The sequence below is a fragment of the Phacochoerus africanus genome, chromosome X, assembly GCF_016906955.1.
Source record: "Phacochoerus africanus isolate WHEZ1 chromosome X, ROS_Pafr_v1, whole genome shotgun sequence".
NCBI classification, from domain to species: Eukaryota; Metazoa; Chordata; class Mammalia; order Artiodactyla; family Suidae; genus Phacochoerus; species Phacochoerus africanus.
In genome coordinates this window covers 49,154,254-49,170,534 of record NC_062560.1, presented here as the reverse complement: position 1 = coordinate 49,170,534, position 16,281 = coordinate 49,154,254, and the positions used below count along the sequence as shown (strand labels likewise).

The following is a 16,281-nucleotide window of genomic DNA, read 5'->3' as shown; positions in this document are numbered from 1 at the left end:
TGGATCCCTTAATCATTAAGTAGTGTCCTTCTTTGTCTTTCTTTATGTCTTTTGTTTTAAAGTCTATTTTGTCTGATATGAGCGTTGCGACTCCTGCTTTTCTGTCATGTCTATTGGCGTGACATATTTTTCCCCACCCTTTCACTTTCAATCTATGTGTATCTTTTGTCCTAAGGTGAGTTTCTTGTAGGCAGCATATTGAAGGTTTTTGCCTTTTTATCCACTCAGCCACTCTGTGTCTTTTGATTGGGGCCTTCAGTCCATTGACATTTAAGGTGATAATTGATAGATGATTATTTATTGCCATTTGAACCTCGTGTTCCAGTTGATTCTATGGTTCTCCATTCTTCCTTTCTTTTTTTTTTTTTTTTTTTGGTTGGATGGTCTCCTGTTATTATCTGCTTGAGTGGTTTTTTTTTTTTTTCATTTTTTGCAAATGCAATATTTGGTTTTGGCTTGTGGTTGCCCTGTTTTTTAAGTATGCTAACCCCTTCCCATAATTGTGTGTTTTAGCCTGATGGTCCTGTAAGTTCAAACACTTCATTACTATATTAAAATTAAGAAGAGAAACATACATACAAACAAACCAAAAAGGTTATTTACTTCCTACCATCCCTTGCCCACATTTTATGGTTTTGATGACTCTTTTTTATTTTTTCTTTTTAATTTTATTTTGTTTGAAGCATGTTCATGATTAAATCTGTATGCTGGCTTATTTGAGTGACTGCTCTCTGATTGCAGTTTCCTCAGTCCTAGTTCTTCCTCTTCTTCTTTTTTTTTTTCTTTTCTTTTTTCTTCCCTTTCCTTCCTTTCTTTTTGGTTTAGAGAAGCCCTTTCAATATTTCCTTTAACCTGGGTTTTGTGTTGCTGTATTCTTTAAGTTTTTGTTTGTTGGAAAAAATTTTTATTTCCCCTTCTATTTTAAATGATATTCTTGCTGGATAGAGTATTCTAGGTTGCATATTTTTTCCCTTTAGCACTTTAAATATCTCTTGCCATTCCCTCCTGGCCTGTAGTGTTTCTGTAGAGAAATCAGCTGATATTCTTATGGGGGTTCCCTTGTAGGTAACATTCTGTTTTTCTCTTGCTGCCTTTAGGATCCTCTCTTTATCACTAACTTTTGCCATTTTTGTTATGATGTGTCTTGGTGTGGGTCTGTTTGGTTCAGTTTGTTTGGGGCCCTCTCTGCTTCTTGTATCTTGAACCCAGTATCCTTTAGATTTGGGAAGTTTCCAGCGATAATTTCTTCAAATATATTTTCCATCCCCTTATCTTTTTCTACTCCTTCTGGAATTCCTATTATGCGTAGATTGGCCCACTTTATATTATCCCATAGGTCTCTTATATTGCTTTCCAGTTTTTGGATTCGGTTTTCTGTCTGTTGACCGGATTGAGTGATTTCCATTATTCTAGCTTCCATATCACTGATTCGTTCTTCTGCATTATTCATTCTGGTTTTTACTGCCCTTAGTTCAGTTTGCATCTCTGCAAATGAATGTTCTCGTTTTTCTTGGCTCCTCCTTATATTTTCTAGTTCCTTTCTGAGGGTATCTGCATTACTGTTCATATCTTCTCTTAATCCCTTCAGTATTTTCACTATTTCTCTTTTGAACTCCAGGTCTGTCAGACTGCAGAGATCTGTTTCATTGTGGACTGTTTTAGGTGAGTTCTCCTGTTGGTTTGACTGGCGGTGGTTTCTCAGCTTCTTCATCTTGCTTGTTGTTTTCTTTCTCCTGAGGGAGTTGTACTCTCCGTGATCGGGCAGTGTTTGCCTTGTCACTGCCGTGGAAGATTTCCTGAGGGCTGGCGTTGTTGGTCAATCTTTTTTGAGGCAGTGTGGCTTTTCTGGAGTGTTGATGGGGCTAACAGTGTTTCTTTGAAGCAAAGGAGGACTTCCTGAGGGCAGACAGGACTGGGAGGTCCACACCACGATGGTAGCAGATTTCACTTGGTCATGCAGAGCTTGCTCTGGTGTTTTTAGGCTGTGGGGTTCTTGCAGGGGGTTGGCGGTGTTGGGCAGCTGTTCCTCAGGAGTGCAGCACCCCCTGGGGGCTGGAGCAGCTGTCTGGGTCACTGAGAACCTAAGAGGCTCTTCCCTAGGGCAGCCCAACTCAGAAGGACGACCTGAGAAAGTAGGCAGACCTTTTCACAGTGTGGCCAAGCTTGTTGCAGCTTTTCTGGGCTGCAGGGGCTCTTCCAGGGGGCTGGTGGTGCTGAGCAGCTATTCCGTGGGAGTGGGGCACCCCCTGGGGGCTTGGGCGGGTAGCAGGGCCTCTGGAAACCCAAGAGGCTCCTCCCCAGGGCAGCCTGACTCAGAAAAACTGCCTGAGATCTTTTCCCGACTCGGCCAGGCTTGTTGCAGCTTTTCTGGGCTGTAGGGGGTCCTGCCTGGAGCTGGCAGTCCTATGCAGCTGATTCTCTAGAGCTTGGGACCCCCTGGGGGCTTGGGCGGGTAGCAGGGCTGCTGGAAATCCAAGAGGCTCCTCCCAGGGGCAGCCTGACTCAGAAAAACCGTCCGAGAATTAGGCAGATCTATTCACAGCCTGGCTAGGCTTGTTTTAGCTTTTCTGGGCTGCAGGCCTTTTCTCGGGGGCTGGTGGTGTTTGGTGCTACTCTGTGGAAGTGTAGCCCCTCCAAAGGGGAAGCAGGCCTGTGCAGGGACAGCCCCTGCAGTGGTAGGCTTCAGGCAATTGTTGAGGCCAGCCCTCCTGGATGGCAGGCAGCCCCAGGTTCCGGAGAGTGTAGGGGGTGGCGGGGGTGGGGGGAGGGAATGCACTGGGAAGCACAGCTTTCAGCTAGCTAGCGGGCCTATAAGCTTGCTGTGGCGTGGGGGGTATTCTATGGGGACCCACCCCTTCTTCTCTCCCCTCCCCAGCATGGGCATAGACCAGGCTCTTCTCCCAGGTTCCCTCTGATGTGGCTTTCCACTTCCCCGCCCCTAGAGTATTGGTCCCTTCCTCTGCGACAGCTTTGTTTTCTAGTCTCCCAGGCAGTCTCTGCCCAGTCAAATGGTTTCTAGACCTCCCAAGCAGTTTCCGCTCCGCCCCGCCCCCCCAGTCAGGGGACTAACCTCTGGAGCCGAGGTCTCGGTGCCCAGCCCCCACCCAGGCGTCCCCTGGCCCTTTCTTGGGGACTAACCTTCGGAGGCGAGGTCTCGGTGCCCAGCCTCCACCCAGGCATCCCCAGGCCCTTTCTCGGGGACTAACCTTCGGAGGCGAGGACTTGGTGCCCAGCCCCCACCCAGGCGTCTCAATTTTTAGTGACTGTGCCCGTAGTTCAGATGGTCCGTTCGGTTCTTCATCGGCTTTTCTGTACTCCAACTTACTGCTACACTCTTCCCTGCATCTGGAGATTCCTCCAGTTGGTTTGATCTTTCCCCCGGTTGGTGACTTTCCAGGGTGCGGGATCCCTTTCTCCTCCGCAGTTCCCTTTCGGGAGCGCCCGTCCCGCTCGGATTCACCTTCTCTCACTCTCCTCTTTTCTCCCGTTCTGCCCAGTAATGTCACGAACTTCTTGCCGTTATTGGAGTTTAGGTTCCTCTGCCAGCGATTGGTTGCTGTTCTGTGCGAGTCATTTATTCTGTAGATGTGCTTTTTTTGTTGTGTTTGTGGGAGAGGGCGAGCGTGTCCCCCTACTCCTCTGCCATCTTGTCCTCTTGTTAATATTCTTTATCAAGGTGAAATTTGCTTCTATTGCTAGTTTTCAGAGTTTTTTCCAAAATCATGAATGTTTGTTAAATTTCATCAAATGTTTTTCTGCATCCACTGAAATGATCATATTATTTTTCTTCTTTAGCCTGTTTATATGGTAGAGTATATTGATTGATTTTTTTTCAGATATTGAACCAGCCTTGCAACAATGGAATAAACCCTAGTTGGTTGGCCATGGTGTCTAATTCTTTTTACAAATTGCTGAATTCTATTGACTAATTTTTTTTTGGCCACACCTGCAGCATGTGGATGGGATCTAACCTGTGCCATGGCAGCAACCCAAGCCACTGCAGTGACAATGCCAGATCCTTAACCTGCTGCACCACAAGGAAACTCCATATTGACTAATGTTTTAAGAATTTTAATATTTAACTTGATAAATAATATCAATTTTAAGTGTTTTTATATACTGTCTTTATGGAGTTTTGGTATCCAGGTAATACTGGCTCCATTGAAAGAGTTCAGAAGTGTTTATACCTATTTTCTGAAAGCATTGTGTAGAAATGATGTCAATTCTTTGTTAAACATTTGGTAGAATTCTCCATTGAAACCAGTTGAACCAGGTTTGTTTGGATTTTTTTAAAATGATTTTTGATTTTTCAATTATACCTGGTTTACAGTGTTCTGTCAATTTTCTACTGTACAGCAAGGTGACCCAGTCACACATACATGTATACATTCTTTTTCTCACATTATCATGCTCCATCAAAAGTGGCTAGATGTACTTCCCAGTGCTATACAGCAGGATCTCGTTGCTTATTATCCATTGAGCCAGATTCATTAAAATTTATAGGGCTAATCAAATTATATATTTCATATTAGGTGTGATGTGGTAGTATGTATATTTCGAGAAATTGGTCCATTTTGCCTAAGTTGTCAAATTTATGTGTGTGGGCTGTTGGTGGGAATGTAAACTGGTACAGCCACTATGGAAAACAGTATGGAGGTACCTTAGAAAAGTATACATAGAACAACCACATGACCCAGCAGTCCCACTCTTGGGCATATACCCAGACAAAACTTCCCTTGAAAAAGATACATGCACCCACATGTTCATTGCAGCACTACTCACAATAGGCAAGACATGGAAACATCCTAAATGTCCATCAACTGACAATTGAATTAAGAAGATGTTGTACATATACACAGTGGAATACTACTCACCTATAAAAAGGAACAAAATAATGTCATTTGCAGCAACGTGGATGGAACTAGAGACTCTCATACTGAGTGAAGTAGGTCAGAAAGAGAAAAACAAATACCATATGATATCACTTATATCTGGAATCTATCATAGGGCACAAATGAACCTTTCCACAGTAAAGAAAATCATGGACCTGGAGAACAGATTTGTGGTTGCCAAGAGGGAGGGGGAGAGAGTAGGAGGGACTGGGAATTTGGGGTTAACAGATGCAAACTATAGCGTTTGGAATGGATAAGCAATGGGATCCTCCTGAATAGCACTGGGAACTATGTCTGGTCACTTGTGATGGAGCATGAATGTGAGAAAAAAAGAATGTATACATGTATGTCTGACTGGGTCACCATGCTGTACAGTAGAAAATCGACAGAACACTGTAAATCAGCTATAACGGAAAAAATTAAAATCGGTATAAAAAATTTATGTGTGCAGGGTTGTTTACATTATCCACATACAATTATTTTAATATCTACAGGCTTTGTTGTGATATTCTCTCTTATTCTTGATATTAGTAATTTATGTCTTTTGTCTCTTTTCCTTGCAGTCTTGCTAGATTTTGTCAATTTTACTGTTCTTTTCAAAGAAGAAGGTTTTCATTTCATTGATTTTTCTCTATTTTTCTCTTTTCAACTTCATTAATTTCTGATTTTATCCTTATTATTTTCTTCCTTGGTTTGCTGTAGGTTTGGCTTTCTCCTCTTATTAGATGATCAGTTAAAGACTTTCCTCTTTTCTAAATGTGAGCCTTTAGTGCTATAAATTTCCTTCTCAGCAATTATTTAGTTCATCTCACAAATTTCAGTGTTTTGTATTTTTATTTTGTTCCATGTATTTCTATTCCTTGAGACTTCTTTGACCCATTAATTATATAGAATTTCTGTTATTTTCCAAGTATTTACACATTTTCCTGTTATCTTTCTGTTGTTAATTTCTTATTTGATTCTGTGGTGTTCTGAAAGTATAATCTGTAAGATTTCACTTCTTTTAAATTTATTAAGGTTTATTTTATGGACCAGCATATGATCTATCGTGGCAAGTTCTGTGGGCATGTGAAAAGAACATGTATTGTGCTCTTGTGTGTTCTATACTAATTGATTAGATCCTGTTCATTGATCGTGTTGTTGAGTTCTATATTCTTGCTAATTTTCTGTATAGTTGATCTACCCATTATTGAGAGGGGGTTCGAAATCTCTAATTATAATTGTGAGTTTGAGAGTTCCTGTCGTGGCACAGTGGAAACGAATCCGAATAGGAACCATGAGGTTGCGGCTTTGATCCCTGGCCTCGCTCAGTGGGTCAAGGATCTGGCGTTGCCATGAGCTGTGGTGTAGGTTGCAGACGCAGCTCGGATTTAGCATTGCTTTGGCTCTGGCGTAGACCAGCAGTAACAGCTCCAATTAGACCCCTAGCCTGGGGGCATCCATATGCCGCTGGTGTGGCCCTAAAAGGACAAAAAACAAAAAAACAAAAACATTATGAGTTTGTCTATTTCTCATTTCATTTCTGTCAGTTTTTGCATCATGTACTTTGTGGCTCAATTATTTGGTGACACACATTTAGGATTGCTATATCTTCTTGGTAGATTGACCCTTTTAGCATTTTGTAATGAACCTTTTCTGCCCCTGGCCCTGGCAAATTCTTTGCTCTTACATCTACTTAGTATGCTATTAATATAGCCACTCCTTCTACCTTTTGATTATTGTTTTCATGGTATATTATTATCCATTCTTTAACTTTCAGCCTACTAATATCATTTATATATATATATAATTGTAAAAAGTTAACATTTATAAATGTTAAATGTTTATATTTGTATACATATAAATGTTAAAATGTATATATAAATGTTAATATATATATTGACATTTTCTAATTTCTTTTTTTATTGTTGTCATTTGGGGTTTTTTATAACCATGTGGGAGTTCCTGGGTCAGGGACTGAATCTGAGTTATAGCTGTGGCAACACTGGATCCTTTAGCCCACTGCACTGGGCCAGGCATCAAACCTGCACCTGTACAGGGACCCAAGCTATTGCAGTCAGATTCTTAACCCACTGCAACAGAGTGGGGACTCCTAAATCATGTCTTTTTAATCCAGTCTGTCAGTCTGTATTTAATTGAAGTTAGACAACATACATTTAATGTAATTATTGACATGTTAGGTCTTAAGTCTATCATTTTATTTTTGCTTCTGTTTCTTCTCTGTTTTTCATATCTCTTTTCTTATTCTTCCCTTCCTATGAAGTACCTGAACATATTTTAGAAAATCCAATTTTTACATTTAGTGTTTTGACTGTATCTCTTTGTAAAGCTGTTTCAGTGTATTTACTAGGTATTACATTGTATATACCTAACTTATCACAGTCTACTGGTGTTGGCATTTTAGAAGTTCCAAGACCTCTGTTGCATCTTTTTACCTTCATTTTTTTATTAAAATTTTTATTGTTATTTTCCCAATACAATTTTTTTTCTACTGTACAGCATGGTGACCCAGTTACACATACATGTATACATTCTTTTTTCTTGCATAATCATGCTCCATCATAAATGACTAGACATAGTTCTCAGTGCTACACAGCAGGATCTCATTGCTTATCCATTCCAAAAGAAATAGTTTGTACTATTCACAATAGCCAAGACATGGAAACAACCCAAATGTCCATTGACAGATGATTGGATTAGGAAGATGTTGTATATACACAATGGAATACTAGTCAGCCATAAAAAAGGAACTTCCCTTCATTTATGCCTATCATTACTAAGTTTACAAATAACAAATCCTGGAGAGGATGTGGAGAAGAGGGAACCCTCCTACACTGTTGTTGGGAATGTAAATTGGTACAACCACTATGGAAAACAGTATGGATGTACCTCAGAAAACTAAATATAGAACTACCATATGACCCACCATTCCACTCCTGGGCATATATCCAGACAAAACTTTCATTCATAATGATACATGCAGAGTTCCTGTCGTGGCTCATTGATTAACAAACCTGACTCGCATCCATAAGGAGGTGGGTTTGATCCCTGGCCTTGCTCAATGGGTTAATGGTCTGGCATTGCCATGAACTGTGGTGTAGGTTGCAGATGCGGCTCAGATTGCATGTTGCTGTGGCTGTGGTGTAGGCGGGTGGCTACAGCTCTGATTGGACCCCTGGCCTGGGAACCTCCATATGCCATGGGTGCAGCCCTAAAAAGACAAAAAAAAACCCAAAAAACAAAAGGTACGTGCATCCCTATGTTCATTATAGCACTATTCACCATAGCCAAGATATGAAAACAATTTAAATGTCCATTGACAGATGAATGGATTAAGAAGATGTTGTATATATACACAATGGAATACTACTCAGCCATAAAAAAGAACAAAACAATGCCATTTGCAGCAACATAGATGGAACTAGAGACTCTCACACTAAATGAAGTAAGTCAGACAAAGACAAATACCATATGATATCACTTATATCTGGAATCTAATATATGGCACAAATGAACCTATCCACAGAAAAGAAAAAAATTCATGAACATGGAGAACAGACTTGTGGTTGCCAAAGAGGGAAGGGAGTGGGATGGACTGGGAGTTTGGGGTTAGTAAAGGCAAACTGTTGCATTTGAGTGGATAAGTGATGAGATCCTGCTGTATAGCACTGGGAACTATATGTAATGACTTGTGATGGAACATGATGGACAATAATGTGAGAAAAACAATGTGTGTGTATATATATATATATATATATGTATGTATGTCTAGGTCACTTTGCTGTACAGAAGAAATTGACAGAACATCGTAAATCAACTATAATAAATTTTTTTAAAATAAGAGTACAGGGAACTCTACTCAATATCTTATAATAATCTATAATGGAGAAGAACCTGAAAAAGAATGATATATACACACACACACACACACACACACACACATACACACATACTATATATATAGTTTTATAACTATAAATGAATCACTTTGGTATACACCTGAAACTAACACAATACTGTAAATTAACTATAGCTTAATAAAAAATCCTATAGACTGAGTGCTAAAAAAAATTACTGTCTAATCCCAGCAGGATTCTGTGTATATGTAGACAAGATTATTCTAATATTTATATGGAAAACAATAGAACTAAAAAATAGCTAAAATAGTTTTGAGGAGGAATAATAAATTGGGAGCAGCCACGCTGCTTGATTACAAGACTTATTATGTATCTACAGTAAATAAGTCTGTGTAGTATTAGCAGTGATATAGACACATAGACCAATGGAACAGAATAGGGTACCCAGAAATAGCCTCACAAGGTAAAGCCAACTGATTTTTGACAAAGTGGCAGAAGCACTTCATTGGAGAAAGGAGAGTCTTTTTAACAAATAGTACTGGATCAGTTGGAAGTCCATAGGTGAACAAGTACCACGTATCTAGACTAGTATTAAAATATATAAAGAACCCTCAAAACTGAGCAATATAAAAAAAAATCTCAAAAGGTTGCATACTGATTCAACTTATATAAATTTTCAAATTGACAAAATGGTAGAGATAAAGAACAGATTAATGGTTGCCAGAGATTAAGAATCGTGCTGGAGGGCATTGAGTATGCCCATAAAAATATAGCACGGGGGAAATCTTTGTGGTGATGGTATGGTTCTGTACCTTGATTGCAGTGGTGGTTACATGAATCTACACATGACAGAACTATACACACAGTTGTACCAATGTCAATTTCCTAGCCTTTGATAGTGTATTATAAACATTTTAGATATGAGTAAGTAAAAATTAGGTAAAAGATACACAGGACCTCTGTCTACTATCTTTGCAACTCCCTGAGAATCTATAATTGTTTAAAATATATTTTAAAAGGAGCACTCTAGTGGTTGTAAAACATAGGTGTGAGGGGGATTCGACAGGACGAGGGCAGGGACAACAGTCTGGAGACTCTTACCAGGTGAAAGATGATGGCAGTTGAATCTGGACCATATTTGTTGTAATGAAGAAAAGGGGACAGATAAGGCAGTAGAATAAGCAGGACCTTAGAAATAACTAGCTGTAGAAGGTGAAGGTCAGTGAGGACTCCAGGATGACTCCCAGGTTTCTAGCTTGGGTAGTAGAGTTGATTGTACATGCCTTAAGTTAAAAAGGACATAGCTTAAGCCTAAGGTATACTAGATGTGGACAAAAGCCATGTTTTCCTTGTCTGTTACACTTTGATAACTCTAAAAGATGGGGGTTTTTTTGAGAATTTTGTAATATTCTTTTAAGTCTTTTGGAGTGACCTATAGTCTGTTATGAAGCCAGATATTCATGTAATTCTTCCTTGGGCTTCTTTCCTTGCCTACTCTGGTACATCTACTTTAAAAATGAATTTAAAGTACATTAGTCCTCTCTTATCCTCAGTTTCTCTTTCCACAGTTTCAGTTAACCTCCAGTCAACTATGATCCAAAAATATTAAATGAAAAATTCCAGAAGTAAACAATTCATACATTTTAAATTGCACAGTTTTTGAGTAGGTGTGGTAAAATCTCACGTGGTCCTGCTCCCTCCCACCCAGAACATGAATCATCCCTTTGTCCAGCATATCCTGCCCATTAGTCATTTTTAGCCATGGAGTTTATCAGATTGACTGTTTTAGTATTGCAATGCTGTGTTCAGCTAACCCTTATTTACTTAATAATGGCCCCAGGCCCAAGAATAGTGATGCTTGCGATTCAGATATGGCAAAGAGAAGCCATAAAGTGCTTCTTTCAAGTGAAAAGGCAAAAGTTCTCTACTTAATAAGGGAAGAAAAGTAAAAAAAATCACATGTTGAGGTTGGTGAGATCCATACTGACAAAAAGATCCACAGTAAGAGCAAGTCTTTTATCTATGAAATTGCAAAGAAAAAAAGAGATTTGTACTAGTTTTGTTGTCATATATTGAACTGCAGAAGTTATGGACACAGTACATGATAATTGCTTAGTTAAGATGGAAAAGGCATTAAATTTGTACAATAAGATATTTACAGAGAAAAAGAGACCACATTCACATAACTTTTATTACAGTATATTGTTAAAATTATTGTATTTTATTATTAGTTATTGTCATGCCTAATTTATAAATTAAACTTGATCATAGATATGTATGTATAGGACAAAATGTAGTATATACAGGATTTGGTACTGTCCATGGTTTCAGGCATCCAGTGGGGGTCTTAGAACATATCCCCTGTGAATAAGCGGGGTACTGCTGTGTGAAAGTAAAACTGTGTGACAATTGAACTTTTTCATCTGCAAAATGAGCACATTTTGTGATAATATAGTCATAATGCGTCTGTCTCAGGCTCGATCTGCAGAATAAGATTTACATTTATATGTAAAGTACTTAACATATACCAAGCACCTAATTGCTACTCCTGCTTTTACTACTACTAACAATAAAAATTATATTGACAGAAAATTAGATGTTGAAGTGTGATGGCTTTTGTCAGAAATGCTCAGAGATTCTCTAGATCCTGTTTTCCTCAATTTCTGTTTTACAGTTCCTTCAGTGATCCTTAAAGAATGGTCTGCCTATAAAGGGAAGTCACCTCAAACCCCTGAGCTGGTGTCTGCACTGACATTTCGTGAATGGACTTGCCCAAACCTCAAGAAGCTCTGGCTAGGCAAAGCAGTTGAGGACAAGAACAGAAGGATGCGTGCTTTCCTGGCCTGTATGAAGTCAGATACACCCAGTATGCTCAATCCAGCTAACGTCCCCACCCATCTGCTGCTCATGTGCTGTGTACTCCGGTAAGCTTTGGGACCAAGAAGTGGTCCATTCATTTCTCTTTTACTTTTTTGGGTATTTCCTTTAAGCAAGTGGTTTTTTATGGTGTTTTGAGGTAGGGAGGTTTTTTTTATGTTTACTTTAGGCTTCAGAACCATAGGAGTTGATTCCTATGATAGTCTCCTCAGTTTATGATCCTCTGTCATCATCAGGCCATGTGTGAGCCCTCTTTTATTTTTGGTTTTATATTTGGGTTTTTTATAGAAGAGGAAACAAAGGTGCAAAGAGAAATGACTTGCAAAGGTTACATAACTGATAAGGGGTAGTGCAAGTGTTTGAACCAGGTCTCTCCAACTTCCAGTTCCTACACTTTTTAAAAGACATGGTGGAAAATGTAATTAACATAAAATTTCGTTAAATTTGATTTTAAATGAAAATAAACTTAGCCAAAATACTGCATTGCCAAAGTTCCCGTTGTGGCTCAGTAGTTAATGAATCCAACTAGGAACCATGAGGTTGTGGGTTCGATCCCTGGCCTTGCTCAGTGGGTTAAAGATCCAGCATTGCTGTGAGCTGTGGTGTAGGTCACAGATGCAGCTCGGATCCTGCGTTGCTGTGGCTCTGGTGTAGGCTGGCAGCTACAGCTCCAATTAGACCCCTAGCCTGGGAACCTCCATATGCCGCAGGAGCAGCCCTGGAAAAGACAAAAAGAAAAAAAAAATACTGCATTGCCCATCAGTGTCAAGACTGGGTAGGAACATTGAACTATAGACTAATTGAGTACTAGGAATTTTAACTCTTCAATTGCTTCTACTAACTGTAGGTAAGAGATACCTCTCATGAAAGTAAAGTAGTGCTGGGGAAGTTGTAACTAAAACTGACACTGGTGCAACTCTTGGACAGTTGGCCTAGAGAAAGGAGAGTCTGTTAGGAAAACTTGATACAGTTTGAGGAAGGCAGAACCTTTATACATATGTCACCACTGAGGAAGAAAGGATGAGGAACTCTGTCAGGCCTTAAGGGATGGGATGCAGCCTTGTTAAATGAAGAGCAGCATGTACAAAGGCCCTACCACTTCCAGCACAGCTTCATTCCAATCTCAACAGTTTTCCAGAAATAAAACATGAAATTGAGGAGACTCTTCTGAGAAACAGTTATATTAAGAAGCAGCAGATTCATTTCCAGCTGTAATAGAATGTTTGAGTTAACCATGTGGTATCCTGATATATAAGAACTAGTTTTTGTTGACTTAACAGGATAATTCTTAAGTTCATTGGGAAAAGCAGATGAATAAGAAGAGTTTGTGAGTTCCCTTTGTGGCTCAGTTGTTAACGAATCCGACTAGGAACCATGAGGTTGCAGGTTCGATCCCTGGCCTTGCTCAGTGGGTTAACCATCCGGCGTTGCCGTGAGCTGTGGTGTAGGTCGCAGACGCAGCTCGGATCCCGCGTTGCTGTGGCTCTGGTGTAGGCCAGCGGCTGTAGCTCCAATTAGACCCCTAGCCTGGGAACCTCCATATGCCATGGGAGCGGCCCTAGAAAAAGCAAAAAGACAAAAAAAAAAAAAAAGAATAGCTTGGAAATTTTCAAATGAACAACATGAGGAGTCTTGCTTCAAACAACAACAAAGCCAGAATGTATCATAAATTTACACTAAAATGACGTGATACTGGCACAAAAATTGCAGGAGAGACAGGCTTTCCAAAATTAGTCCAGACATATCACTAAACAAATTAACAAAAAAGCAGCAACTACACTGCTTTGGAAAGGAGTCCAGAGTTGCTGCAATATATTATCACAACTATCCAATGTCAAAAAGTTATGACTTGCAAAGAAATAATAATGTGTGGCTCATAGACAGGACAAAAAGCAGTCAATAGAAACTGTCTCTGAGAGGGTATGGATATAGGACATAGTAAATAAAGAATTTTAATCAGCTCCTATAAATATATTCAAAGAACTAAATGAAACCATATTTGAAGAATTAAAGTATGACCCATCAGGTAAAGAATAGCAATAAAGAGATCGATCAAGATGATGGAGTAGATATAGTTCTCTTGTTGGCACAACAGGTTAAGGATCCAGAGTTGTCACTGCAGTGGCTTGAATCATTCCTGTGATGCAGGTTTTTGATCTCTAGCCTGTGAAATTCCACATGCTGTGGGCATGGCCAAAAAAAATGATGAAGTAGAAGGAGGTGGAACTCAACTTCTCCCATGACACATCAAAAATACATCTGTATGTGGACCATTCTCACTGGAAACTGACAGAAAGACTCCAAGGCTATAAGTAAAATTCACCATAATCCGGTAGAAAGGGAAGAGAAGCAATCAGGTCAGGACCTGTGCCCCTGGGAGGTACCTCAGAAGAACTGGAGATTACTCAGATGGAGATTTTCCTTGGGGAGTAAGCTGTTTGAGACATAGATTGGGTATCCCGGGTATGGCAGAGGGGAGACAAGCCTCCTTAACTAATTTGAAGACCACAGAAGGTTTGTAGGACTGAGCATGAGAAGCATGTGTGTACTGGCTTACCCCCAAGGAAGGAGAGAGAGAGTACAGAGTGAAGATTGCTGCTGGGTTGTCTGCAGCCATCCTGGTCCCAACCCCAACTGAGCTAAGGCTCCATACCCATTTGTTCCATGACACAGCATGGATCTGGATCTAGGGCTTCCACGACCAGGGACAAAGCTCAGAAATGGGACACAGAGGCTATTCAGTCTCAGGGACATATCTCCAGTGGCATCCATTGTTGGTGCTTACTCAAGAAGTGCATCAAAAACAACCCAAAACTCTGATGGTAGCCACTCCACCATAGCTCCCCCCTCGAAAGACACCAACAATCAATGCGGGCCCCACCTTCCCTATTGTGTAGCTACACAACTGGGCCAGGACAGTAGAAGGTGATGGCAGTGAATGGCTCTGAGGGACAAAGGAGACTTGGACCTGAGGCTGCATCTGAACAGGGGGAGGGAAATAATTGCTGGTGCCTGCACGGGCAGTGTATTGGAGGCAACTCAGATCTCTGTTTACAGCCATCATAAGCCCAGAGCCTGCACAAGCCTCCCTTATTTCAGCACTACCCCCTCTCTGCAGTAAGAGTGCCAGTGCAGGGAGAAGGGAACATACACACGTTTAAGGGAGCTGAGCCAACTTGGATCAACCCTAAAGGCTTCTGCTACAGCATCTTGGGATCTGACCCTACCCCTACAGGGTGGTGATAGCCACTGAGCAGATAGGGAGTCCCACCTCACACCAGGCCCTGGGCCTAGCACCTCCATCTCCAGACCCACCTCCTACCAAGGTGATAGCTCCCATCATACCCTGAAGAAAGATCTGAGTTGAATCTACATCCTATCCAGCCCTCCCACCAAAGACATTGGGCAGTGCCAATGCCCATTGGGCAAGCTGCATAGAGACACTTCCACATAAGGACATCCCTTCAGGACCATAATAGGTAATTGTTTCCCCTAAATTCATAGAGACAGAGAAATATAAGCAAAATGAGAAGACAGAGGATCTGGTCTCAATTGAAATCACTTAAAAAAATAAATGATGAAAAGAAATAAGCAATTTTCAAAGTAAAGAATTCAAAGCATTAGTAATAAGAATTTTAATTGAGTTAGAGAAAAGTCTAGAGGAACACAGTGAGAATTTTAAACAGAACCTCAAAAATATAAAAAAATAATCAGAAATGAAGAATACAGTAAGTGAAATAAGACACTGGAAAGAATGAATAGCAGACTAAGTGATTCAGAAGAAAGCATAAATTATCTGGAAGACAGAATAAAATGAAATCACCTCATTAGAACAACAAAAAGAAAAATTAAAAAAATAAGAGGAGGAGTTCCCACTGTGGCTCAGCAGAAATTAATCTGACTGGCATCCATGAGGACACAGGTTCAGTCCCTGGCCTCACTCAGTGGGTTAAGGATCCAGCGTTGCCATGAGCTGTGGTATAGGTCGCAGACATGGCTCAGATCTGGCATTGCTATGGTTGTTGTGTAGGCCAGTGGCTTCAGCTCCGATTCAACCCATAGCCTGGGGAACCTCTATATGCCTTGGGTGTGGCCCTAAAAAGATATACATACATACATAAAAATGTTAAAAATACGAACAGTTTGAGATCTCTGAGATAACATTAAGCATACCAACATTCACATTATGGGGGGGGGGTCTCAGAAGGAAAATAAAGAGAGAAGATTGAAACTATATTTGATGGGATTATGGCTGAAAACTTCTCAAACCTGAAAAAGAAAGAAATATCCATGTAAAGCAAGCACAGAGGATCTCAAATAAGATTAACCCAAACAGATTCACACTAAGACATAGCATAATTAAAATGGCAGTCTGAATGTCAATCAATAGGTGAATGGATTTTAAAAAAATGTGGCATACACACCCACACACACACATATATATAAAATAGAACAAATAAAAAATAAAATAAATGAATGAATATAGCAAAATAGAAATAGTCTTGTAGATATAGAAAACATAGTAGTGGTTACCAGTGGGGAGAGGAAAGCAGGGAAGGGCAAGTTAGGGTTATGTATATAAGATAGATTAGCTAAAAGGATATATTGTACACCACACAGAATCATAGCCATTATTTTATAATAACACTTAATGG

General features: G+C 40.1%; 1 protein-coding gene across 1 annotated transcript in view; it reads left to right on the top strand.

The window, feature by feature from the left end:
- The window catches only part of FAM120C (family with sequence similarity 120C), a 137,967-nt gene that overhangs the window by 62,006 nt on the left and 59,680 nt on the right, over positions 1-16,281 (top strand). The window contains exon 10 of the mRNA XM_047764383.1: positions 11,424-11,673. Within this exon, the coding sequence (XP_047620339.1) occupies positions 11,424-11,673 (250 nt within the window). The remainder of the gene's footprint in view (positions 1-11,423; positions 11,674-16,281) is intronic.